We start from the raw sequence: 27,066 nt of genomic DNA, 5'->3' as shown, positions 1-27,066 counted from the left end.
CAGGAAGTCAGTTATGAAACAAAATAATTCAACTTCAATGTGTAGACATTCAAGCTGATGCCCAAATCACAACATAGCAAACATGACATTTGCCCAAGGATTGCAGTTTGCCGACCACGCCATGGCAGCAGTGAACACAGAATGTAATAACTATCATCCAAAAACAAGCAAATTCGGAAGTGGCCACCATACACTAGAAGCTTGTAGAAAGTCACATATCCAACAGATAGAGAAGTGAACAGCAATCTGGTACAGCCCACACAAGACAAAGCTGACCTGATACTCGCCCGAGGATCGCACGTGGCAGATCCTTTCCAATGCATAACAGCAAGAGTAGATAAACAAGAGTGTGCAACTCCGGATCTCTCCTGCACAATCTGCAGATACCCCGCGCCCACGGCGGAATTTTTTGTTTACGTCACCTTTTTTCAGAGAAACGCGGATTCTGCCGCAGAGCAGTGTGAGAGCACGTGCTGGGCACCGACCTTGTAGTGTAAAGCCCAGCCAAGTGCACGAGGGAAAACTCTCCAAAAGGCTCGCAGCACGTGCGTCGTCGAAAAGATTACGTCAACAAAAAATTCCGCCGTGGGCCAACCCATCCGCGAGTTGCACACTCTTGTTTATCTACTCTTGATAACAGTCATGCAGGTGTATGTTACACGCATGGACAAAATCTGACCGTGTCGCCGGCATACTATCTCATCACATATCACATGCATACCCCACAAGTTATACACATGCACAATAATGCGCCAATGTGGGGCCTGGTCGTTCGTAGTACGTCATTAGTGATTATTTATTATTATTTATTTTTATTCTTATTTTACTAGGGAATTCTCAACAGGCGTCATCGCCTTAGCGATTACACGGCGGTACGGCGAGGAGAAGAGGAAGACCAGCTGACAGCGACGAGCTTCAGGGTCGTGGATACGATATGTTGGGCACCAAATGTCGTCTCGGGTTGGAGAACGAGCTGCCTCTTCTACGGTACCCTCGCCACGCCACACATCAAACGTACTAGTCAAACTGAGAGAGAGCTTTTCTTGTACTTCACTTCAAGAGGCGACTGGAGAACTGAGCTCCCACCAGACAGGACAAGAGAATAGTATTGTGGGGACGTGGAAAAAGTGGGGAAAAAGTGGGGCGAGGGAGACGTAAGAGGTGCATGTGAATAGTACAACAAGTCCCGAACGGGACAAGAGACAAAGACGGCAGACGAGGAAATACGACGGACAAAAGACGGCAACCAGACAAATACAACGGAGACAAGACGAGAAAATGCGTATTCGACGGGGACGAGATGAGAAATAATGCATACGAAGGGGACAGAAGATGGTACAGCGGCATGTACAAAGCATTCCAAGACAGTGCACCACGGGTCAGCAGCATGTACGACACAGAGACACAAACGCAGCCACACGTACGACAAAGAGACACCAGCGCAGTCACGTGTACGACAAAGAGACACAAGCGCAGCCACATGTACGACAAAGAGCAACACGCGCAGCCGCATGTACAACACAGAGCTACAAGCGCAACCACATGTACAACAGAAGCACAATAAAAGAAATGGGAAAGTACGATGTGGTTGCTGAAGCCTCTTCACTCTTCAAGTTCACGCTTTAATGTGGTCGTCACGGGATGATATACCTGCAAGATACAAACGATGCAGAAAGAAAGCAGAAGGCCGTGAGGTAGGCTAGGAGACACCACAAACGGGTCACCTACATGTACGGATAGTGCACACACACGCAAAATTGTCATAAATCGAGCATTTCCCAAACTGAGAAGTGCAGTGAAATCCTATTCCACGCACAGGAGCAATTTTGCAGTGTGATGCGCAATGCGACACGATCTGCGATGCTGCGTGCGATGCAAACTCGCGCAAAATACCATTCACAGAATCGCTACGAGAAGTACAATGAGAATGCGTTTGTCACCATGGCACTCGCATGGCCGGGTACAACTGGTACAAATGTACAAGCAATTCCTGCATCTTTCGCACAACTTTGGTGCAAAGAAGGTCCAAATACACACGTACATTTTATCACATGTCGCATCGTGAAAGTTAAGCCAAGCTCAAATTCTGCGACAGGCCGGTTGCGTGAGCTACGTAATGGATGCGATTTGGGGATTACCTTGTTTCCTGGCCGTCGCATTCGCGTACAGGGCAAAACATCCATATTTGGATGTGCTCCGCGTGTGCTCTGCGTGGCTCACGGTCCGGACCATGGGACACTTGGCCATGGTCTTTTGTTCTGTATGCAGTCTGTGAATTTGTCCATCAACATAACATGACCACAGAGCAGTTTCGACTTCAATTTTTGCCAGTCAATGAGCTTTTTGGTAAAGGGTTCAGGAAGGAAGGTTGTTGTAGAGCGACTAGGCCTTACCCGATCTACAAGCTGTATTACTTGACTGTATCGTGGGAACATTGTCATTCAAGGCTTTGAACTAGCCACACTACAATTGTAGCTACACTAATCATGAATTTCTATTGATGAGCAGCTTGGTTTCTTTACTTGTTTTTTACGACTTCTGAGCTGTGGCCTTGCATTTTGAAGAGCTCTGCATGCAGGGGTAAGAAGCGTCACAAGCTTCGGGCGCAGTGCATGGATGCACGTCGAGCGGCAGAATTTATCTCCACTGTCAAGAGGAAGGGAACTGAAAACTGGGTCTGGAGAAGTGAACGATCTTCTACACGAAACGAAAATGTTTTGTTCAGGGGTGGGTGGTTAGAGGAGATTTTCGTTCTGAATAATACTAATAGCATCACAACGATCCATTCTCGCCGTCAAGTCAATATTCTTAGGGGGGTGGGGGTGGGGGGGGGGGGAGAGGGTTTTAAATAAACCTTTTCGTTCTGTGAAAATTATCAACAATGCTGGATGGCCCCTAACCAGAGACTAAACTAGCCTGGAAGAAAAAGACTATTTGAAAGAGCCATCTACTACACGTAGTATCAAAAAGCCGGATTTAGCCGTGACTTACTAGTTGGCCTTGCAGCTGATCAGATGCATGTCAACGATGCAACCAACACTTTGGTTGATGACCACCGACCAAGAACGTCCAAGGCATCGGGCCGTAAAAACAAAATATACACACCCACACACAAACATGCCCGCACAGAGACACAGAGACAGTCGGACAGACAGACAGACAGATGGACAGACGGACGGATGGACAGACGGACGGACGGACAGACAGACAGAAAGACACACACACACACACACACAAAACAGGTCTTGCATTACGGTGTGCCTGGTTGGAAGAGAACGAACTACAGTCTGTTTCAAAAAGATTAGCAATCAAGTTTGGGTCTTAAAAAGTATGAAGATAAAGGAAATTTGGACAACAAAGTACATAAAATGGCTTGTTAGGGCATGGCAAATTGTTCTGTGAAGGTTTCAGAACAATTGGACCAACCGTTAAGGAGTTCGAATTTCGGCCAGGTTTCTTGCCTTTTCCCATGGTTTATAATTTGCCCTGGAAGCCAGTATCGATTTGTTATCAAAACCCACGATTTATCCCTTTCTTTTTGGCCTTGTGGTTATGAATGCTGTCTGCTGACCATGAAGTTGTGAGTTCAAATCCCAGCAAATCTTCAAGTCAAACATTTTTTCTTCATTTTTTCATTGTTTTGGTGATCACGCTGGTACAATTTTTGTACAAGAGTCAAGACAGAAGGTGGCTGCGCCAAACGACTTGTTGTTGGAGCTCGCGTTTCCTGCCGAACTGACTGACACTGGACTGGCTCACGCCATGTGAAGTTGTCAACACACACAACACTGAAACCGTGTGAGTGAACACGGAAGTCACTGCGCTGTAGCTACGTGTTGTTGAATACACCGGCACATCGATCGATCGATTTCTGTTTGAGAATTATTTTAGTATTTCAAGATAGCCAATTTAGTTGAATTTAGGAGTCAACGCCGTCTTCTATCAGCTTCCACAGGCGTCTGCTTTTCTCAAAATGTCGTCGAAGTCACACGGATAGCTTTGCCACATCAAGGCCTTGGGAATGAGTCTGTGTCAATGCCGTTTTCGTCACATCGTGAGAGTAATTGCATCCACGGCAGCTCAAAGAATCTATTTGGTCACAAAACGAATTGGGACACATCTCGCTCGTCAAAATTATTTACCAGACTTTCGACATGTCCTCTCTGACTCCATATCGATACGAGGAAGAACTCGTTTGTTGTAAACAGGGAGTAGTACTACTCCCTGGTTGTAAACCAGACGAACACAAAGTCATGTACGAGTACCGACGTCAGTGAGTTGTCATTTTTCATGCTTTCGCGCGGAATATTTCTTCGAGTTCACAGTGAGTTTTTCCAGGCAGCCCTCGAGCGCTCATACGGTAAGACGGCAAACTCCCCGGGCGATCGCCAGGATTGCTAATCTTTTTGAAACTGACTATAGCACTAGCTTGTCACTCCATACAGACAAGCACTGGTTTTCCCCTCTGTACAAACTAGCAAGTGTGGGTGGGGGCGGAAAAAGGAGTAATATCCATATAAAAGCCGCTCTGTGAGCAGTTCTGAAAACCCTTCCCTGGTGCTACCCCCCCCCCCCCCCGCCCCCATCGAATAAGTAAGAAAATATAACTAGCACATTGCCCGTAGTGACGTGCATATAAGCACATGTGCCTATGCCCGGGCATAAGCGCACCCTCACAAATAAGCGCATGGGCTTATAAGTGAACCTAAATGCAGTCCATCTTGGGACACACAGGCACCACAAAAACACCATGTTCACATAGTTCAATGTGCATTGCGGTATTGCACTACGTGCATAATTATGCAAGGTACCGCCGGTACACTAGCAACTCAAGCACATGCGCCTATGTGTGAGGCAAAACGACCCGCAAAAAATAGCAAATAACGCAAAAACCTCACTCATAAGCGCATATGCTTTTATGTGCGTTCACTACGGTACTGATAAACGACTAGATACTGTAAATCAACAAATTTTGGCCGGTGAGAAACTTTGGCAGATCTCGAAATGAAACTTTTGACCGTCATTAAACTTTGGCCGGTTGGGGTTTTCAAAAATTAAATCGATCGGTTTTTGTTGCTCTCACATGCATCCATGGCTCAATTATACATAACTTGCCTCTGTAACAAACTTTGGCCTGCAATTTACTTTGGCCAGTTGGTACCAAGTGGCAAAATCAGCGAAATTAAATCGCCAGCGAAGTTAGTTGATGTACAGTATATCGAATAAAAAAGACATTTTCCAACCACGTATCACCACCTTGAGTTTATCACCAACATTACTTAGAGGTTTACCAGTTTGTAGCATTGCTTTATCGATTTTAAGGGCACACACATGATGACTGACCTGGGGGAAGTGAACATTCACATAATTTACTAATTTCATCCAATTCCTACGAATTGGGCTCGCTACAACAGGCCTTGCCGACCTTCCATGACGCCCATATTTTGTCAGCTGAAGCATCGGTAGGATAGCTCCAGACAGCACCCGAGGAATGCATAATTTACTCTTCCAGCAGAAGCACCTGGGTCAAAGAAGAGGAAGGCTCAACGTCAAAGCGGGCCGAAGAGAAGTGTGCGCCCGACCATAGCAAAGGTTGATGGAAATATTCCGAGGTGTGCGCTAAGAGGAGGCTGCACCTTTCCTTTTGCCCACCTCGTTTGATGTTGGTGAAAGACGTCTGTCTCTTGTTGCGAGTGTGAATCACCATGGTGGGCTCACGGATGGCCACTACACAGCTCAGGTGTGCCACTAGTTCCCATTAGGAGATTACGGGTATAAAAGAGATTGGTGTCGCTTTGATCTGCCTCATTCCAACTCCATCAAACTCCGCCTTTCGCTCAAGATGTTTATAACTTGTATCAGCTGTCAAAAGACCAGGAGCATATTATAATTATTTCTTGTGCCGCCATGGTAATGTGTGGAGTGCAAACAACAGTATAGTGTCGTTGAACGAGACGATTGTTGATCATATTGTTGCGAAATTCGAGAGCGGGGAACCGCACGCAAAATGAAGGCGCAAAAGGGAGGTGTGGCAAGCGCGGTACAGCGACGCCGCGGTGACCCGCGAAGGGCCCGCCGGTGAAGTTCCCGGAAAAGGGACGGAGATACGGCACAACATCCCGCCGGAGTTACGCTGTTCTATCACGTCGGGTGAGCGGGCTCCCCGACGTGATCCATATAATTCACAGATTTCCGCGGAGACGTAGGTGAGCGGGCTTCCTACGTCCCTATCCGGCCTTTTGCTCCGTTTGTGCTTCTTTCTCATTGTCGTTTCCTTTGTTTGAACTATTTATCTTTTGCTGTTTCTTACCATGCCTGCGTTGTAAAACCTGTATTTATCGCCCCCTTCCCAGAACAATAACGCCGAGCTTTGCACGAACCTCTCTCTCTCTCTCTCTTCATCGTGTGCATAAAAGAACAATGTCTCATCATAACTCTTTACAATAACTCTCTCCCGGACTTGAGTGATAGACTAAGACTCTCAGACTCCTTACCTGTCGTCTTCGCTTCGTGTGTGAATCAAGGTGAGCAGAACACCAAGTTGGGTTGTCGACTATATTGGTCGACCGCCTGGCGGTTGGATTTGGTTGGGTTGTGAGCGATCATGACAGGCAACGAACCTCGCTGTCCGGAGATGACCTGATTGCTTTCCAGGAAGTTAGTGATGCTGCGATTGATGATGGCCTCCATCACCTTAGAGAGTATAGAGAGGAGGGAAATCGGACGGTAGTTCTTCGGGGGAAGACTTGGAGCCTTTCTTGAAAATAGGGACAACGTTCGTGATCTTCCAGGATGCAGGTTGCACTCCGTCCCGGAAGCACTGGGTGAATAGCTTTCCCAGAGGGCTGGCGAGTGACTGCGCTGACTTCCTGAGCACTTGCGCCGGAATGCCGTCAGGGCCAGTTGCTTTAGAAGCATCCAGGTTCTTGAGAGCTCGCTGCACTGTGGCAGGGCGGAAGTGTACGGTCTGCCTGTGCGTTGGCGAATAGGGGGCAGAGGTGTGTCTGGCAGGTCATTGGCACCAAGGCTACATTTCTCCGCGAAGTAGTGACTGAGGCAGTTTGCTTTCTCGATGTTCGTGGCATGTTCTTTGCCAGCAGGGTCGACAAGAATCGGGATGGAGCTATTTCGGGAGGTTCCCATGGACTGCTTGATGGTTGACCACCAGCTTTGCTATCTTTGTTTTGTGTTTCCGGTATCTTCTTCTGCGAGCAAATTTTGTTTCGGTATGGCTGCCGAGGACACGCAGACTAAGACTGTGTGCCAGAAATTTCGTTTTGGAGCCAAGGAGGACATCAATTTGTCGAAAGAAGTAGTGGCAGCGTCGAGCGAAAAGCCCTTCTCTCGTGGCTCGCCGGCCTGGACACTGTACTCCTGAATTTAGCAACTAACTACCACGTCAAATGGAAGCCGGTAACCATCCGTACACTTCTTCGAGATAGAACTCATTTGCTGGTGACTTTATTTTATTTTTTATTTGCTGGTGACTCGGACTAATTTTCGAAGTACAGCGTACAGTACAATGTAGTTACTAAAAAACAGTCTTTTCATCCGCATTTCCCGCGAGGCACTTTGAAATCACGCGCGCCATTCTGCTCTGTTCCTGTGGCAACGACGTCGATCCATAATCACGTCTCGCTAAAGGCTAGCCAAGTATGCAAAACACGTATCGCGCGCCCCGATCGACGTGATCAAGTACGCCAAAAGGCCTACGTTGCCGGTAACGTGGTGCTAAAGGTCCCTAATAACAGATCACCTCGTACCCTGTCCTAAAAGTAGGAACGCCAAACATCTTCCTCGACCTACCGCCGTAGCCTAGGTTTTCACTGAGCCGAAGGTGGATGTACAGCAACCTCACGTTGCTCACCATGCTTACATCACATACAGTATTATTTTTATATTCATCAAGTTGTCGACTGATCGAAGGGTCTCACTCACCTGTCAGCTGGAAAGGCACAAGGCAAGGCCAGGAGAGCGATCCGAATGAAAGCCATCTGCGCAAGTGTGAAGAAGAAGAAGAAGAACCAACAACGCTGATATCTGTTCTGGGACCAAGGCTTCACTCTTCATCTTCTTCTACTGTCGAAAGCGATCCCTCCCGCCATGCTTTATCAAATAGGAAATGAAGAGAGACTTACCTTTGGAAAGCGGAATACTCTCCCCAACAAACAACCAAGCGATCTAGATCTGAAAGAAAAATTCTTGGTGGCGTACCAACGAGGTCGTTGATCTTTAGCCTTTTGCTAATCTTTGCATTTGCCTTTGGCCTTTGGCCGGCTGGCAGTTTGGGTTCAAGGGGGGACAAACTTCTTACATGACACGTCACCGTTGCCAGGGCCATGGCCAATAGGCGGTCTTCCCGCTGCGGGCATAATCACTGAGTCTAATCAGGCAATCAGGACAGTTTGACGTCATTTCGGGAATAATTTCGACCTTTCGACCTTTGACCTTCCCCAATAGGCAATATGTTACTAGTTTTTTATTTTATTTTTTTTACTTGAAACCACGCACCCAATTCGTAAAAGAAGAAAGAAGCAGGAAATGACAAAACAACAGACTAACAAGACATTGACTGAATGGGGCTGCAAATGCAACGCAGCGGTGGTGATGGGGTGCTGCAGGCTCCGCCGACCAATGGTCTCGGCATCCGCGCCTACTTCACTTAGTAGTATACTCTTGACTGCAGCCCGCGCCCTTGGACCAAGGGCGTGAACCTTTGACCTTCCCTATCGGAAGTAAATAAGGCAAAAATCAAAATTAAATTATTTCACCAGTTGTAGTCTTCGGGGTGCTGAGTCGAGTGGTCTTGGTCCGAGAAAGCTGAGACGCTCCCTTCCTACTTCCTCTCTTTCAATTCTTCGATATTGTGCCGAAAGAATTGCCGGCAGGATCTGTCTGGTCCTACCCTTCTCCCGGGGTGACCCACGTGACCAGTTTTGGCAGTGGGCAAGTACAAGTACAAATGGGTGTGTGTGTGTGTGTGTGTGTGTGTGTCTTGTGTATTATTATTATTATTATTATTATTATTAAATTTTGAATAGGGCAGTCCCACAGGCCTAGGGCCTTTTTACAGGGTACCCTATGAATTGTTGAATAGATGAACGGAAGTTTCTGAGCAAGGAGATTGTGCGAATATCAGCAGGAAGCGCATTCCAACGATCAGAACCAAGAAAGCTAAGCGAGTATAAACCATAGCGGCGAGAAACTAAAGGAAGACTAAGTGACAAAGTGGATTGAGAGCGTGTACGGGCTGAGGTTTGTGAAGTGGCAGTGCGAGGGAGGAAGCAGGTCGAGAGTAGTGGACTGCACAACTTATGGAGGGCTCGAAACACCAGTACAAACAGGCGAAATTGATATCTAAGGGAGATAGCAGCGAGATAGTTCCTAGCTAGAACAAGAGAAGCATCGTAGTACTTCGGGTAGCCGAAGACAATCCGAACAGCACGGTTGGAGATACGAGTAATGCGGTCCATTTGTGAGACTTGGAGGCTGTGCGCAAATGCATTAGAGCCGTATTCAAGTTGGGCTTGAATGAAGGAACAGTAGAAGACTCGTTTGGCAGCAGGTGTTAGATTGTGTTTGATTTTCCTGAACACAGCGAGTTTAGTGCCTATCTTGCGTTCCAGGAGCGTGATGTGATCTCGGTACGTAAGATGCTCATCGAACAGGAGGCCAAGGTATTTGATCGTGGCTGAAGGCGGTATGCTAGTGCTGTCAATTGACAATTGGAGATTAGCTGGGACCGCCTTGGACTTTGGGCGGAATATGATGAACTGTGTCTTTTCCGCGTTGAGTTTAAGGCCGTGGTCCCGGAGGAAGTTGCGGATTGACAGAACGTCTCTGGCCAAGTCTGCAGTGAGCTTCTGTGGATCCCTTCCGGATTTGTAGACAGAAACGTCGTCAGCAAACTGACGGACCTTGGTACTAGCAACACACTCTGGCAGTTTGCGGACAGCAAGATTGAACAAGACAGGTCCAAGGATAGATCCTTGAGGTACACCTCTGGAGGCAGAATAACAGGCACCTCTGCTAGACTTGGTGACAACTCTCTGCTGCCGGTCAGTAAGGTATGATGCGAACCAACGCAGTGCAACCCCTCCCACGCCAATCTCGAACAGTTCTTGGAGGAGCAAACTGTGGTTGACAGTGTCGAAGGCTTTGGACATGTCGAGGAAAGCTGCAGCCACATACTCGTTCTGGTCTAGACTTTGACTCCAATCATTTGCCACCAGAGCGAGAAGATCGTCGCAGGAGTGGTTTTTGCGGTACGCAAACTGAACTGCAGGGAGGGATTCCATGTGACTGGCGCTATCCATGTATTGCGTAAGTTGCTCTAGCGCACACCGCTCGAGAAGTTTGGACATGAGAGGAAGGAGGGAGATGGGTCTGTAGTTGCGAGGGTCGGAAGCGTCCCCACGTTTGTGGATCGGACGGACATGTGCTAGCTTGTAGGGCGTTGGGAATTCTCCAGTTTCGAGGGATAACGACAAGAGAGAGGCAAGCGTTGGTGCAATTTGATCAGGCACAAGTTTGTAAACGAGCGGGGGGATGGCGTCAGGACCGCTTGCTTTGCGACTGTCCATAGCACGGAGATGGAACTTAACGTCCTCCGCTGTGATTCGGGTAAAAGAAACTAGAGTGCCGTCTGACTGGGGGCCACACGGCAGACCAGGTAGAATGTTGGATGGTTGATCAGGCACGGATGCCAGCGTCAGGGCGTCAGAAGTCTCTGTCGGCAGCAAAGGTCCAACTATTTCTGAGAATACAGATGTAATGTCTGCAATACTAGCTCCAGGCTCACGGCTGACTTTCGTTCTGCCAAGTAGGCTGTTCATAGCGCTCCACTGACGTCTAGGGTTCCGTCTGTTGTTGATGAACTCGGCCTGAAAGTAATTGGCTTTCTTACGGCGCATGGTGATTTTGCACTGTCGGCGAAGCGCTCGGAAAGACTGGATTCGCTGCTGGTCACCCGGCTGTTTCTACGAGCTCGTTTTCTGCGGTAGAGCAGTTTACGTAGCTCGTCGTCGACCCATGGTGCGGGTTTATACTTAGTGGAAAAGGTAACTATCCTCACGGGGCAATGGTGATCAAGTGCTTCAGTGATGGAGCCCTGAAAAAGTTCAATGTTTGCATTGAGGTCAGTTGGTTGGTTCTCGACGATTGACATCTTCGAAGTGATCTCTGTCTGGAATGCCTGTGCGTTTATGGTTCTTATTGGAGGCTTCCGGGTTCTGACTGGTGGATTCTGCGGCGCAGAGTGCGATGTAGCCAACAGCTCTAAAACTACTAGTTGATGATCGGAAGCGTCGCATGGCTCAACGGAACAGCCATGGTAGATGATGCTCTGTCTCCCTGAGGAATGGGAGATGCGTGCTGGTGGATAAATTGTACGGGGTAGTAAGATTAAGTCTAGCACCGATTGGCTCGGAAATCTGGTTGGGGACGTAACTACGTTCTGTAAGTTGGTAGCGTGGCAGAAGCTTAGGAAGTGCCTGTACTGCTGGTGTTGGTGGTCTGCGATGTTGACGTTGAGGTCGCCTAGCACGATGGTATGAGCTTCTCTCGTGTGTGATTCGATGTCATCAACGGTGTTGAGCAACTCCTCCCAATATGTGACGGGGGATGAAGGGGGTCTGTACGTGCATACTATGTTCATGGGATTGTGCGGCAATACTAACTGGATGGAAACGGCTTCGATATCTTGGAGGATATGTAATTGTCCGTGCTTAAGTTTGTCATTGATGTAAATACATACACCGCCTCCTGTCTTTAGCTTGCGGTCTCTTCTGTGTACTTCGTATCCAGGCAGTTTGATTAAGCCGTCAGGGATTGCTGTTTTCAGCCATGTCTCCGAGATTGCTAGGACGTCAATCTTATGTTTGAATAGAATGTATTGAACTTCATGCAGTTTATTTAAAAGGCTACAGATATTTATGTGGGCAATTAACAAAGGAGAATCCTTTTTAGAAATGCATGCACGGGTGATACTTAGCTTTCCGTCGTTGGTGTCAGTGGGTGGTTGTATCACTGGGGATGCCCTTGGTGTGTCCTATTGGGTCACGTCATGGTCATGTAGCATCCGTTCAATGTCCTCATCTGTGAGCACTTTGCCTCCGGAGATAATTGTATCGCGGGGCAGGTGGCACTGTATACCCTTACTGCGAAGGGCCTTCATTTTGTGTAATCAATGCCACACACACAGCGTCAATCACCCGCTCGCAGGTTACTCTGTCTCTTGCTCTTCCCCCGGCTAATAACCGCTATGGCTTGTACGCATTAAGCTTCTTAGGTGCAGATCGCTGGAATTCGCTCCCTGCTTCTGTTCGTATTTCCTCCACGCTATCAGACTTCCGCTCATCTATACAAAAACATATAGGGTACCCCGTAAGAAGGCCTTAGGCCTGTGGGAATGCCCTATTAAAAATTTAATAAATAATAATATAATAATAATAATAATCAATGATGCTAGTGACGCTTAGATCAGATCCACTCTGATTTAGCCACCCACACTAGTAGCAAGTATTACCTTCACTGGGGGCAGGGGTAACTGCAGTTGGATCCCAGGACGGATACCCTGATGCCGTCAATCCTTTTTCTGCACCTTGTCCTCACCCACTTACTGAGGTGTGGTGAGCCCATACAGTAAGTGGGACCATTTTCAAGTCCACCCAGAGTTTTGGGGATTTCAGGGGGTGTCATGTCGGCCGTTGGGCGGTTCAATAGCCAGTTGAGTCATCTTTCCAAGATTCCTTTGGAGTCTCTCTTCCCTCTCCCGGGGAGACCCACGTGACCAGTTTTGGCAGTGAGCAACAAGTACAAGTACAAAGTGTGTGTGTGTGTGTGTGTGTGTGTGTGTGTGTGTGTGTGTGTGCGTGTGTGTGTGTGTGTGTGTGTGTGTGTGTGTGCAGAAAAAGCCACTTCAATCAGCTGTGTGGTGGATACCAGGCTAAAAATTAGTGGTGGTCAGTTCATCAGCCTTGCAAGCTGTTGAATGGTGTAATCCCAGCCCAAGTTGCTATGTCTAACATAGCTGTTCGCTATCATCGCTCCCGCGATGGGCAGGTCTGAGGTCTGAGGTGTGTGTGTGTGTGTGTGTGTGTGTGTGTGTGTGTGTGTGTGTATGTGTGTGTGTGCGTGTGTGCGTGTGTGTGTGTGTGTGTGTGTGTGTGTGTGTGTGTGTGTGCATGCATCACCATTTTCTCGGCTCCCAACCAACAGGTACGGATATTCTTCCCTTGGCACATCTTGCAGGTCTTGGTTTTCTCACAGCAACCTAATGAATTGCGCATCATCCTCTACCAGAAAAGGAACACCATACACATTATGTACCATCCTTTTATCTCACTGAAGCCAGGGAACCAAATCCGATAAGAAGAAAATTCTAGTGACAAAAAGGTTTTCAAAGCATTATCAAAGAGCACGGGAGAGCAAGCTGAATAGAGAATTTAGGGAAAATGTGAAAGATCTTGAAAAACACATCCAAAGTACTTTAAAAATAGGGATGTTTTTGTGATATCCCGATGATGTGTCTGAGCGCGGAGTTGATTAGTGGGAAATTGCCTTCCTCTTCAATTTCGCCTCCTCCTGCAGCCTCTTGATGGCCTCGTGGTTGGGGCGCAGGACAAACAGGCCTCGCTCGATGCTGCTGACAATGACGTTGCCGCTCTCGAAGAACGGATAGCTGCTCCACGAGCCGTGGAAAGAAACCTGGGCGGAGACAAATTGCACACAGTGCAGCGAAAGTCCATACAATCATTATCTGTGACAGCTACCTGGTTAAGCACAGACAGGTGCTCTGATTGGGCGCGTGAGCACAATGGTATCCAAGAGGGGTAGCAAGTAGATCAGGTCGGCCATCTAAAATTTTCTCCTCACTTGCAATAGATAATTTTGAACGCCATGCATTTTTCTATAATGGGAGTGCACGATTTGACCTCTAGAGCTTGAGCACCCAAAACCAGGGTGGAATGCCACGGCCTTCACAGGGTTTGAGATCTTCTCTGCCTCGCACAAGTGTGTGCAGCGCTGGTGTCGATGGTGCACTCTCGCCGTTACTATCATGGATGTGCGCGACGAATTTCGGATCATTCTAACGGAATATTTTTGGTACGAGTACATGACTAGAAAGGGCTGTCATGGAGCCACAGTCGGACAGGAATCAAACTCTATGCAAAAATCAGTGCGAAGTAGAAACACCATACACGTAACCTCATAAATAACAACCTCAGGAATAAGCCCATTGCGTATTGCCAAATATGGAAGGTATGAGTAATGCATGTGAGTACGCTGGGATCAGCAATGCACTGTTCAACACCCCGGGCCCAGACGACCATGCCCAGGTGGCTGTGTGGGGTGTTATGTGAGTACGCTGGGATCAGCAATGCACTGTTCAACACCCCCAGACGACCATGCCCAGGTGGCTGTGTGGGGTGTTATGTGAGTACGCTGGGATCAGCAATGCACTGTTCAACACCCCAGACGACCATGCCCAGGTGGCTGTGTGGGGTGTTATGTGAGTACGCTGGGATCAGCAATGCACTGTTCAACACCCCCAGACGACCATGCCCAGGTGGCTGTGTGGGGTGTTATGTGAGTACGCTGGGATCAGCAATGCACTGTTCAACACCCCCAGACGACCATGCCCAGGTGGCTGTGTGGGGTGTTATGTGAGTACACTGGGATCAGGGATGCACTGTTCAACACCCCAGACGACCATGCCCAGGTGGCTGTGTGGGGTGTTCATGGTACAAATTACGTTATTGCGCAATAGGCTTATACCAACAACCCGCCAACAAGGACATTAGAGAGGTCAGGATACACTGTATTTCCGACGTGACGCGCAATTTCACGTCAAATTTGGCGTAAAACTCCAAATCTCGACGTGAGTTGCAGGTCACTCGCGTTTGTCGACGCGTGAGCCATCAAACGTGAGCTAAACTTTCGCGTCACGTCAGAAATAGCTGCATGCTCTCAAATTTCTGAATAGCGATAAACTGCAGATAACAACGCATTTCACATGCCCCGTCGAGGACCGCTATTACACTAGGGTTAATATCAATTTAATCAGTACAGCTCTAAAACAGAGAACCAGACTAAAAAATACTGCATTTTGCGGAGTATCAGCCACACCGGAGTATAAGCTGCACCCTTTTTTGTCGCGAAACACAGACATCGAGCCCATTAATTTTGCCACCGTTAATTTTACCATCTTAGTATACGCTGCACTGACTTTTTTCGGGTGAATTACTGCAGGATAAATTGTGCCTTATACTCCAGAAATACGCTACTTTTAAGTACCGGATTTCCAAAATGTATAAAACGTAAAAACGTACCGAGTCCCAATCTGGGGCAACATCGAAGTAAGCAACTTCACGAACTTGCTCAGCGCCCTCCGCCATGTCTGTGATGTCCAGAATGCGCAGCCCGGCGCAGTAGTTAGTCTCATAGGCAAGATTGCCGCTGTGTATGACAGGTGAGAGAAAGAAGAGAGAGAGAGAGAGAGAGAGAGAGAGAAAGAGAGAGAGCGAGAGAGAGAGAGAGGGAGAGAGAGAGAGGGAGAGAGAGAGAGAGGGAGAGAGAGAGAGAGAGAGGGAGGGAGAGAGAGAGAGCGCGAGAGAGAGAGGGAGTTAGAGAGAGAGAGAGAGAGAGAGAGAGAGAGAGAGAGAGAGAGAGAGAGAGAGAGAGAGAGAGAGAGAGAGAGAGAGAGAGAGAGAGAAAGAGAGAGAGAGAGACAGAAAGAAAGAGAGCGTGAGAGAGAGAGAGAGAGAGAGAGAGAGAGAGAGATGATGATGATTCAATGACTAGGCAAGGGCAAAAGGAGAGAGAACCCCTAGCATTTAGTAAACAGGTGTTTTTTTTTTAAAGCAACACCTTTAAAAGGATGCTGTGTACACTGAGAACGCTGATGGCTGAGGTTAGCAAGGCTACAACAGAATTTCACTCATGTTTTGATGATATCAGAGAACGTTGGGAGTGACGAAAGAGCAAGTCACATTTTTCAGCCAGGTGACTAAGGACACACCAGCGCCACACGTTCGCAAATGTCTCTACTCACCGGATGTAGAGGTTGTGATCGATGGCCTTTTCCGTGGACATGAACGAGCTGTAATGAACAGGTGCTTGCAGGTTCTTGACATCCCAGAGCAGACTGCGAGTGTGCTGCACCTTCCCGTACTTCTCGTCGAGTTCGTCATTCGAGATGAGGTAGGCGTGATCCTCCGTCAACCAACCCTGCGTGGGTGACAGCAGAAGCATTAGAAAGAGAAAGGTAGGGAGAATACAGAAGTTGTTGTGTATCGGTAGAAAGACTTTTCATGGCTCTTTTTGTTGTGGTCCTTTCGTTTATTTTGGTTTGTTTTGCGTTCTGCTTTGACTCGTATTTGACTGGTTTTGGTTGCATGTATAGTTTGTACGTGATCCAAGTAACGGTTACATCATCGTCATGCGTTATGTTTTGTTTGTGCGCATGCTTATATGCTGCCATAATGTTAGTCTTTTTCTTCAGTTTTCAGTTTACCTCGTCGTGTCCGGTCTTCTTGTCTGTCCGTCTCCGTCTTGTCAAGAAAATATGTAGAACTCTCAGTTCAGTTTCGTTGTTGTGTGTGGCGGGTCGGATGGGCAGGGAGGCTGGGCCCCTGACGCCTGGACAACATGTGCGCGTGCACAAAATTTGGCGACCACGCCAGGATAGTCAGGGAGACGAGGAACTGGCAGGAACTCCGGTGCGAAGGAAAACGCATCGAGAACAAATCACCAAAACGACGTCGTCTGAGCTGAAGGCGCTGAGCGAGGAAACGTCTGCGAGGAGTGGCTGGCTCGTCGGAGCTGAATGCGCTGAGGGCAGATGAAATGGATGAACATCTGCGAGGAGTGGCTGGTCCGCCGGAGTTGAATGCGCTGAGGGCAGGGACGTCCCGCGAGGTGGCTGGTGAAGACGACGAGGTTGGTGCGACGGAAGTCGTTGGAGCTGAATGCGCTGAGGGCAGACGAAGACGGATAAACGTCTGCGAGGAGTGGCTGGTTCCTACGACAAGGACGGTGCGAAGGAAAACGCATCGTGAACAAATAACCCCATGTGAGTGTGACGCGGAGTTTAGAAGGTGCTCCTGCTGTGATTTGTTGATTAGTTTGATTCGATTTGTTTGAGTGGTTTGGTTTGCTCGATTTGTTTGTTAGTTCGAGTTTGGTAGTTCGGTTTGCTCGAGTTGTTTGATTAGTTTGTTTTGCTCGATTTGTTTGAGTTTGATTTGTTTGTCCCTGGTCGGACGTTGACTTTCGTTGGAGTTTTGTTGGCGTGTCGATCGTTTATTTGTTTATTTGTTGCCTCTTGTAGTTAGTTTGATTAGTACGCTTGCGGCGTATACTCGTAGGGCACAGTGTTTGCAGTCCTCGTAGAACCCTGAAAAGGTCTTTGGTGGGGAATATGTTGTGTATCGGTAGAAAGACTTTTCATGGCTCTTTTTGTTGTGGTCCTTTCGTTTATTTTGGTTTGTTTTGCGTTCTGCTTTGACTCGTATTTGACTGGTTTTGGTTGCATGTATAGTTTGTACGTGATCCAAGTAACGGTTACGTCATTGTCATGCGTTATGTTTTGTTTGTGCGCATGCTTATATGCTGCCATAATGTTAGTCTTTTTCTTCAGTTTTCAGTTTACCTCGTCGTGTCCGGTCTTCTTGTCTGTCCGTCTCCGTCTTGTCAAGAAAATATGTAGAACTCTCAGTTCAGTTTCGTTGTTGTGTGTGGCGGGTCGGATGGGCAGGGAGGCTGGGCCCCTGACGCCTGGACAACATGTGCGCGTGCACAAAAGAAGTCATCGAATCGCACAGACAAGCAAGGGTTTCGGACAGGACAGAAGGTTTCCGCTTTTCATACGGATAGTTGGCGTGTAGCACAGGCAGGTAGAGTATAACCTGGTGTGAGCGACCTCTGGTTTTTGCGACCACCTGCTTTTGACGACCGTTTCCCCATGCACGGACAGTTCTACACAGAATCTGCACCGGACACAGCGTCCACCTGCCTTGTGTGACCAGCGACCGAGTTTTAGTGTACCAAGTGGCATATTGGACCTGCACAGAGCGACCAAAACTAGCGAAAAGTGCCATCTTGGCTGGCAGCGCCGACTGCGACAGGGTTGAAGTGCACTCTGAACGACTGAAGCAAGTGCATGCAGTCAACAGAAGTGACACGTGACAGTGCAGGGTGCGCTGCACGCACTTGAGTGAGGCATACCTTGTTTGCAGGAACATATTCTATGCTCCGCACCTGTCAATAGGAGTACATGGAAGTACAATTATGTGCATCTACGTACACGATCCGACATGCCACGAATGTATGGCAACTGGTTCTAAAGACCACCTGGCTGTGACGACCGCTTTTGTTTTGCACCGTGGGGTGGTCGCTTCAACTAGGTTTTACTGTACAAGTGAAAGACACACCGTGAAACCATCTGGCCTGCTTCAAGTAGACGTCGGTGTAGTGGGATGAATGAAAAGACACAGGACCGCAACCCCTAGCCCACAAGTAGTAAAACGTATAGTGAACTTCGGCAAAGCCCGAGAATAACGCCTTTTTTTAATACCTAGCAACGAAATTGTTAGTGAGCGACCGAGTGACACGGCAAACTGGATTTCTGCGACTCACAATTGCACAAGTAGTAGTCATAGGTAATACTATGGAACGAAGAGATTGTACGGCGAGACAGCGTAGGTAGCCCAGAACTTCTACTGAAAGACTCAGGAGAAGGTACGACTAAAAAACAACGGAAGCAAAGACTCGGCAACAGAACTGGGAAACTGGCAGACGGATCTCTATATACGGTACGAAATTGAAATCCAGTTACAGCTCCGAGTGCTAGCTTGCGATCTCTAAACGTAAGCAAGGGACAGTGACAGTTACGCATCACTGGACACATGAGCGCTATTGTGTGGAAGGAAGAATACAGATACTTTCTAATGTAGGTGACAAGAAACCTGATGGTGCCAGCAATGAATAGTGCAAGAACATAGTAGTCTGCATAGAAGACAACCTCCAAGTAAGGGCATTATTTCCAAATGAACGGAGACAGGAAGCTGAACGTAAACAACGATGTGGCCAGGCTGTAGTATGGCACTACGAGCGCATCGCATGAGCGAGAGAGCTTGAAAGCTCAGGGCCCTACGCTATGCTTTTTTGCCTAGCTCACCATACACGTGTTGTAGTACGTTATTTTGTGTACGTCGTGTGTACGTCATGTTGGTGCATGCGCGTGTTGCTGTGGTGTGAAAAGCAGTCTTCGTCTTGAGTTCATCATGTCTTCGTCTTGAGTTCGTCATGTCTACTTGTGTTTCCGTCATCGTCTTGTAATAAACAGTCTTCCTAAAATGTACTTATCGTCGTCCCTTTGTATAAGTGTGGAGATGGCACGGGACTGGAAGCAGGCAGAGAAAAGGGAGTTACAACATTGGTGGCAGCGGTAATGGAAATTGTTGTAAACTTCAACTTCTGGATTCGTCCTGCGTGGCCTTCGCTCCCAGTTTCCGATGTCATCTCCAGTCGTCCTATCGTCACAGTTTCGTCCGTCTTCAAGAAGTTCGTCCGTCGTCCTCGTCCTTCATCATTCGTCTCTCCCGTCTCTTGTCAGTCGTCGTCACTGGTGCTCCCGGACACGACGTAAAACTGTGCCCAGAAGAAAAGGAAAGGGAAAAGAAGGATGATCGATGGATGGTCCCGGACACGACGTAAAACTGTGCCCAGAAGAAAAACTGAAACAGAAAAAAGAAGGATGGAAGGTGAAGGCTGCAGTGTGAGGATGTGGACGCTGAGCAGCGCTTTGAGATGGCGGACGACATGGCAGACGGCGTGAGGAGTTTCGTTGGTGAGAGGGTACGTGTGTTGTTGTGAACGTGATGAGTATGTAAGGTGTGTATTTTCTGTTCTCCCAACATTTTGTTCTTTATTATTTGCTCTCCTCGAGGGTAAAGAGGCGCCCGCACAGCGCGTGTGTTCTGTTTGTTTTTGGATTTGCTCTTCTATGAGTAGGGACTTCAATTGAAAAATCAAATTCGCGAGTTTTGCATAAAACGCTAGTTTTTCTAACCCGGGAAGAATCGAGAAACAACCTGTGAAAATTTGAACCCAAAATTCCAAGGCAATCTAGAGTTATAGTCGATTGAAGATCGGAAAACGGGGGAGAAAGTAGTCACAGAAGTAAATGCAAGTATGTATGAGCGCCGTGTGGTTTCCGTCCAGCACTGCACTATCTGGTGAATACATGGCGATACAGGATGTGTGCATGCATGCAGTGTGCACGCATGCCGTGCGCGCCGACTTGCACAAGTCACACGTTTTCACCGTCACTGCTTCTACCAGTGTGCGCGCAGTTCACTCGATTTTTTCGTCTACCACCAGGAAATCGCCGTGGACTGGTTTCTGTGATCATTTTCCTTCTACTGCGATAAAGCGCGAGCCTCAATGTTGTAGAATCCTCTTGGTTTAGGCTAATTCGAGGCCGCTGAACACGAAAATCGGGTGTTCCTCGCGAGGCCGAGTACGGATCTGGTCGAAATTAGTACTTCGAAGTGCACCCGCGCCAAGCGCGGAGGCATTATTTTTGGAAGCATGGCATGTGTGGCACCATTGGAAAGGTAATGACCTCAGCTACCTAAAAATAGCATCGACAAGGCTGAAAAGGCCGCGGGAGAAGATACTCGGGCCGCGAAATGCGTCTCGAACTGCAGCCACGAGGCGCCCATTCACTTTGTACAGGCGAGCTGTGACTGCACTTTTCGCTTTTCAGTGACCGGAACTGAACTCCCTACTATGAGGATAACTAGAGGCCCCCACAGAGCCAGTGGATTCTGTTCTTTTTGTTATTCTTATGATTTGTGCTCTCACATTTTAGAATTGTTGCGTGATGGTGAGGTGGTGTGTTGGGTGATGGTGAGGTGGTGTGTTGGGTGAAGTACTAGTAGTTTAGAGTTTTTGAGGTCATCAGTTCCCACACGTGTGACAGCGATCGTGGCTGGTGTTCTGGGTGGGCGGACAGAGTTTTTTAATACTAGTAATCTGCAGTGCAGGCAGAGGGTTTATTTATGGGTGTGACTGGTATGGTATGATTGAGTGATTTGTGTGATCTTTTCCTCTTTTTCCTCTGTTTATTATTAGAATCGAGGACGATTCTACTCTTGGGAGGGAGTTATGTTGTAGTACGTTATTTTGTGTACGTCGTGTGTACGTCATGTTGGTGCATGCGCGTGTTGCTGTGGTGTGAAAAGCAGTCTTCGTCTTGAATTCATCATGTCTTCGTCATGTCTACTTGTGTTTCCGTCGTCGTCTTGTAATAAACAGTCTTCCTAAATGTAGTTATCGTCGTCCCTTTGTATAAGTGTGGAGATGGCACGGGACTGGGAGCAGGTAGAGAAAAGGGAGTTACAACATATGTTATTCGAACTGATGGAAACGTTTTTGCAATACAATGATGTAGCCGACCAGTTCTAATAACATGCATGACGAGCTAGGCAAAAACGCATGGCATAGGGCCCTGAGCTTTCAAGCTCTCTTGTTTGCGGAAGAGTAAAACCCTTGGGGCAAGTCATTCAACAGCTTGACGGCAGCAACTAAGGGGCGACAGTCAGCTGAGTAACTGTGTGCCCCAGGGACACCCTATGCGAGATGGGCAGTGACATAGGAGGTGCGAGCAGTTAGACGAAACAATCGCTGGTGGATCAGTTCGCTTCTCCTGTGAGGGTAAGGGTATGAATACGGCTCAGCTCTTTCCAGCACAGGATCTGCCCGAAGCGGGTGTACAAAGAGGCGATGAGTGTGAGCCCCGGCTGTTTGGCCACTGTACGAATGCACCTTTTATCCAGTACACTTAGCTGGTGTCCTTGGACAGCCGGGTGTTAGGGAGGAGAAGTATGCATTACAACTGTAGAGGATGTCAGGTACAACGAGAGCGAATCACATACGGGTAGTCTGCCAGAGACAGCGTCTCATCCGGGCCTGACTCGTCTTCGCCCTCGGACATCGATATCCACAGATCGGTCTGCTCGACAAACTACCGGACGCCTGATCGAATCCGGACATAAAACTCTCGATGGAAGCAAATATCTGGCCTACTGATATCTCCAGCTTCTGGAAACGCTCTAGCGAAACAAATGTGGGTCTACTGACCTATCTGCGGGCGGATTTCCTACTAACACTGGACGTGGATCCGATATCCGCCGCCGCTATACTCACCTCATTGTCCGTCACCAGCACAGGATCAGCTCCCTCAGAACCGGAAGGAGAACCTGAAGACATTTCGACGCTAAACGAAGACACACTGAACGAAAACACAGACTGAAAACTACTTGCGCCAAGAAAAAAAACTGACACTACTAGAATTTGTTCGTGACATCTCAATAAAACCTTCGTCAAATGACGCTTTTTTTTCATTTCTCCTATTTTTTAAGAAATGACATGGGATTCGAATCCGAACTATCGTCCTGCATGCTCCCCAGATACACTTCGCATACATACACATTCTTCCAAGTTGCTTCACGTTATGATCTTGCCGTTAAAAGCCCTATTTGAGTATCTCAAATAAGGCGGCCAGCTGTCTTTGCTGGTACGGTACGAGACATGTACGGGAAAGCGCCAGGCACGCCCGACGACACAACAAACAAATACCGAATTAAAGCTGTGTGGACCCTGGCTAGCGCCAGGCATTACTAAAGTAACATCTTTTGCACAGCGACGGGAATAAATATTACTGATCCGAGTACAGGGTGGGTCAAGAACCACCTTTCCGCTTCCGTCATGCGCCGCCACCCCATGAACAGGTGTCATATGTAGCCCCCAAACATCAGGTAGTATAGATCAGATCCACAAACCAGAGGCCAAAATGTCGAAATCTCATTGGCCGCATCTGCTTCCCAAATCACCGTGAATAGTAAACTGCAAGTCAACAAGTATTCGGCGTGTACTCGTATTTATTTTCGGCTATTTTTGGCCTGGGCATTTTCGGCCGAAATTTTGTTGCGGGTGAACTTTTGCAAGGTTCCGTGCGACATCGTCGACAGGCAGCAGCAGTACAGGCCGAAATTTTAATGTGGCCGAAAATTCATACATTTGCAGTAGCTACCGTTAAGAGAAACATTTCTCACCTGATGGGTGTAGGCGACATTTTTGTACTTCGTACGCGACAGCATGACCATGTTCTTCTTGTTGGTGACGTCGATGATAGTCAGTGTGTTCTCGTTGTAGGCAAAGCAGATCTCGTTGCCATAGTAACGCACATCCGGTCCATGGTAGATGACACACTGGGCATCGTGAGTGTAATCTGCATTGTAGAATTCAACAGGGATGAAAAAAAAAGTGCATAGGGCTGAGAAACTCTCACAAAGCTCAGTGACCTAAGGTCTTTGTAAGTAACAATGCCTTCCATGGGTGCAAATTGTGGCATGTGCAGTCGGAGCGTTTGCTTTTGTTGTTGTTGTTGTTGGTTGTTGCTGTTGTTGCTGCTGCTGCTGCTGCTGCTGTTGTTGTTGTTGTTGTTGTTGTTGTTGTTGTTGTTGTTGTTGTTGTTGTTGTTGTTGTTGTTGTTGTTGTTGTTGTTGTTGTTGTTGTTGCTGTTGTTGTATTCATTTAGTTAACTTCGTTATGAGCACCGGCAAGGCTGACTTCTCTTCGAAGGGTGAAACCTGTGTTTGCGTCTACAGTATGATCGGGCGCCGTAGAACACTTAGCCTGGAAAATAGCATAAATTGAAGAACAACTCTGGCTAGATTTGCAGGTCTAAGAACACATGTACTGCAGTAAACGGGGGGGGGGTGGGGGTGATCACATCGCATGATGCTCTCCATGATCGCGGAATAAGAACAAAACGACTAAATTCAGAACATTTTAGAACAATGCCAGGCTGCACCTTGAGCCTCTGCGTACTTCGGCGTCCGATCTTACTGTACGTCAAAGAAGAATTTGACCAGGGCATAGACAATGATGGTGGGGATCGCGTTCATTCTTGGCATGCTTTGGCAGTGTTGCGTATCGGTTTTATTGGAAGGGAAGATTTTTCATGGCTTATTTTTGTTGTTTTTCTTGGGGGTTTATTTCGTATTGTTTTGCGTTTTCCTGTAGACTTTGTGGCTGTGTTTTGACTGCATTTGCAGTGTTCTGGGCCTGGTGTGATCTTGGACGTGCGGCAGCCGACGGTTGCGTCATTGTCACGTATTTTGATTGTTTTGTTCTGTGCATGCTTTAATATATGCTGCCATGATGTTCGTCATTTCTTCAGTTTCCAGTTTACCACGTCGTGTCCGGTTTTTTCGTTTGTCCGTTTCCATCTTGTCACCATCAATATTATGTAAACCTTTAGTTCAGTTTCGTTTTTGTGTGTGGCGGGTCGGATGGGCATGGGAGGCAGGGCCCCTGATGCCTGGAGAACATATGCGGGTGCACAAAATTTGGCGAGGCGGAGAGAGACAAACAAGAGGACACGACTAGGTAACACTGGAAACTGAAGAAATGACGATCATCGTGGCAGCATATACGAGTAAGCATGCGCAGAACAAAACATAACACGTGACAATGACGTAACCGTCGGTTGCCGCACGTCCAAGATCACACCAGGCCCAGAACACTGAAAATGCAGTCAAAACACATAGGAAAACGCAAAACGATACGAAATAAAACCCCAAGAAAAACAACAAAAATAGGCCATGAAAAGTCTTTCCCTCTAATAAAACCGATACGCAACAGGCGGGGTTACACAAACCTAAATGTCCACACCTGGGTTGGGCTGTAACCACAGGACTGTTGCCATGGGCTGTTGCCGGGAATATTTGGCAAGGAATCTTGGTCTATTACACACATAACCAAAATCAAATTTTTGATGAACTCATCCTTTGCCCCTATACAACATACGTTGCTCTTAGATTCGGAGAGAGAGCCGACTACAGGGTGCAATGTATCTGAGCTCCTGCAAGGTGCGGAAGTGAAAACTAGCTAATTTGGAGGAGTGCACGACAACGAAAAGCATGTAACCTCTTGCTGCCCCTGAAGACGTTTCGCGAACCGTTATACGTGTCGCTACCCGAAACTGCTGGATTGCTTGGGGAGTGCGGTGGCCGATTCTAACCAAACGGACATGCTGCTCTGCCCAAGTTTATTGAAGCATATTGGATTGGTAAATAACGTACAGTCGCGTCCATAACATGCCAAGAAGCGTGGGGAGAGCGGTTCACGGATGTCCACGATGTGCAGTCCACCAGCGCAAGGGATGTATTCTAAATGCCAATATTGCTCACTACCGACAATGTAAGCATAGCCGGTTTCTTCGTTGATCACAATATTGTGTGCGTTTCCGACCTGGAGGAAAATATCAGAATTAGGACCGGGGAAGGGAGAGAGAGAGAGAGAGAGAGAGAGAGAGAGAGAGAGAGAGAGAGAGAGAGAGAGAGAGAGAGAGAGAGAGAGAGAGCGAGAGAGAGCGAGAGCGAGAGAGAGCGAGAGAGACAGAGAGAGAGACAAAGAGAGAGAGAGAGAGAGAGAGAGAGAGAGAGAGAAAGAGAGAGAGAGAGAAAGAGAGACAAAGAGAGAGAGAGAGAGAGAGAGAGAGAGAGAGAGAGAGAGAAGGGAAATGAGCAAATCAGATCAGAGTCTTGTCTACACTCTATCTCTATCCTGGATGACCATGCTATCTCCGACACTAGGCATTTGGCCAACTACTCAACAAAATGTAGGTTTGGGGTCGATAGAAGAGACCTATTCTCGCACCCGGGACCTGCAACAAACAATGTAGTCCAGGTACTAAGTTTTGTGTTCGGCCTGCAAGCCACGCAGGTGTCCATTGCGGGACAAGACAAAGACTGATTTTACTTACAGAGCATGCGAATTATAATACAGACGAGAGAGAGAGAGAGAGAGTGTGTGTGTGTGTGTGTGTGTGTGTGTGTGTGTATGTGTGTGTCGCGAATCTCACGACGGAGATTCCGAAATATTTATTTCACGTATTATCGTGTATTTTTTACGCATGAGATTTTTCCTGCGTGCAGCCATCATGTATATTTTCTATGGCAATGAGGTCAGCACACGAGGAAAGAAAAACTCGGTGCTCCTTTGTTCACGTAGACAGATACATTTTGCTTCCCTGACTCGTTTCAGATTAATGTATGCTTCTCTCTCAGATCAGTATTCATCCAGAGAAGTGTTTACTAGTAGTAGACAGAGAACTACTGAGTACTTGGTCTGCGTCAGCAATATTGTCGCTTATCTTTCGACAATTTGATCTTAGCCTTTGGACATGAACACGTGCACTTGAAGTGATAAAACTTGGTACGATGGACGGTAAGGTATAGAATGACAACTAGCTGTGAGGAATTTATTGTCCAAGGAAGGGTTCCTACTTTTTTCGGTCCTCCTCGTCGCTGCTCTCGGCGCTGGTGACAAATATGTTTGCTCAGGATCGACTCTCTTGCTTTTGCAAGCTCATCTCTCTTCCTCTCCGCTGCCTGGATATTTTCTAAAGAGAAGTCGATCGTGACAGTCGCCTTCTCTATAGGACTTTGCGTGGGCGGCACGACAGCCTGTGTGGTTCGTATCAGACGCCGTTCTTTGCAAGATTTTATTTTGAACGACGACGACGACGACGCGTACAGTACTTGCAAATCTCCACGACGCGCTGGATACTCTGAACGTTGAGCTGGAGGTAAGGGAGCTGCGATCTCAGCTTGACAAGCGATCCCTGAGGTGAGCGATCTCGGCCGTTCAGCAAAATTAAGCTGATTCCGAGTAACCGATTACTTTCTTGTGGCTTGCGCTGCTCTTGCATGCACAGCATAACAAGTTAATCTATTTTGATGCGGCGCTGTATCAATCAGAATCACCCACCCGTCGCTCTCGAAATCCACTGGAACTCTAGCTAGACCTTTCAGGTACTAGTCACCTAACTTGCTAACCAAAATTGGGATGAAATGGGCTGCCAAGTGAGCATTGGCGACATATAAACAAAGCTGAAAGATAAGCGACAATATCGCTGACGCGGACCAAGTATTTATACAGAGAAGTATTTATACAGAGAAGTATTTCTACAGAGAAGTATTTATATGA

General features: G+C 47.6%; 1 protein-coding gene and 1 long non-coding RNA gene across 2 annotated transcripts in view; both read right to left on the bottom strand.

Moving 5' to 3' along the window:
* Nucleotides 1–1,021: 1,021 nt before the first annotated feature.
* On the bottom strand, nt 1,022–8,257 carry LOC135819600 (uncharacterized). Its single transcript, XR_010553943.1, has 4 exons — nt 8,139–8,257; nt 7,939–7,994; nt 2,992–3,039; nt 1,022–1,650 (listed from the first exon to the last, which is right to left on the bottom strand). It is a non-coding gene; the product is annotated as an uncharacterized LOC135819600 (long non-coding RNA).
* Nucleotides 8,258–13,225: 4,968 nt separating this feature from the next.
* The window catches only part of LOC135819604 (uncharacterized), a 22,762-nt gene continuing 8,921 nt past the window's right edge, over nt 13,226–27,066 (bottom strand). The window contains exons 7-11 of the mRNA XM_065332840.1: nt 25,158–25,326; nt 23,124–23,299; nt 16,055–16,230; nt 15,333–15,459; nt 13,226–13,707 (exon numbers count right to left, since the gene is read on the bottom strand). Coding sequence (XP_065188912.1) covers nt 13,546–13,707; nt 15,333–15,459; nt 16,055–16,230; nt 23,124–23,299; nt 25,158–25,326 — 810 coding nt within the window. The 3' untranslated portion in view covers nt 13,226–13,545. The remainder of the gene's footprint in view (nt 13,708–15,332; nt 15,460–16,054; nt 16,231–23,123; nt 23,300–25,157; nt 25,327–27,066) is intronic.

Source organism: Sycon ciliatum, chromosome 6, assembly GCF_964019385.1.
Source record: "Sycon ciliatum chromosome 6, ocSycCili1.1, whole genome shotgun sequence".
Taxonomy (NCBI): Eukaryota; Metazoa; Porifera; class Calcarea; order Leucosolenida; family Sycettidae; genus Sycon; species Sycon ciliatum.
The sequence above is the reverse complement of the archived record's forward strand: the minus strand, read 5'-3'. Positions and strand labels throughout refer to the sequence as shown.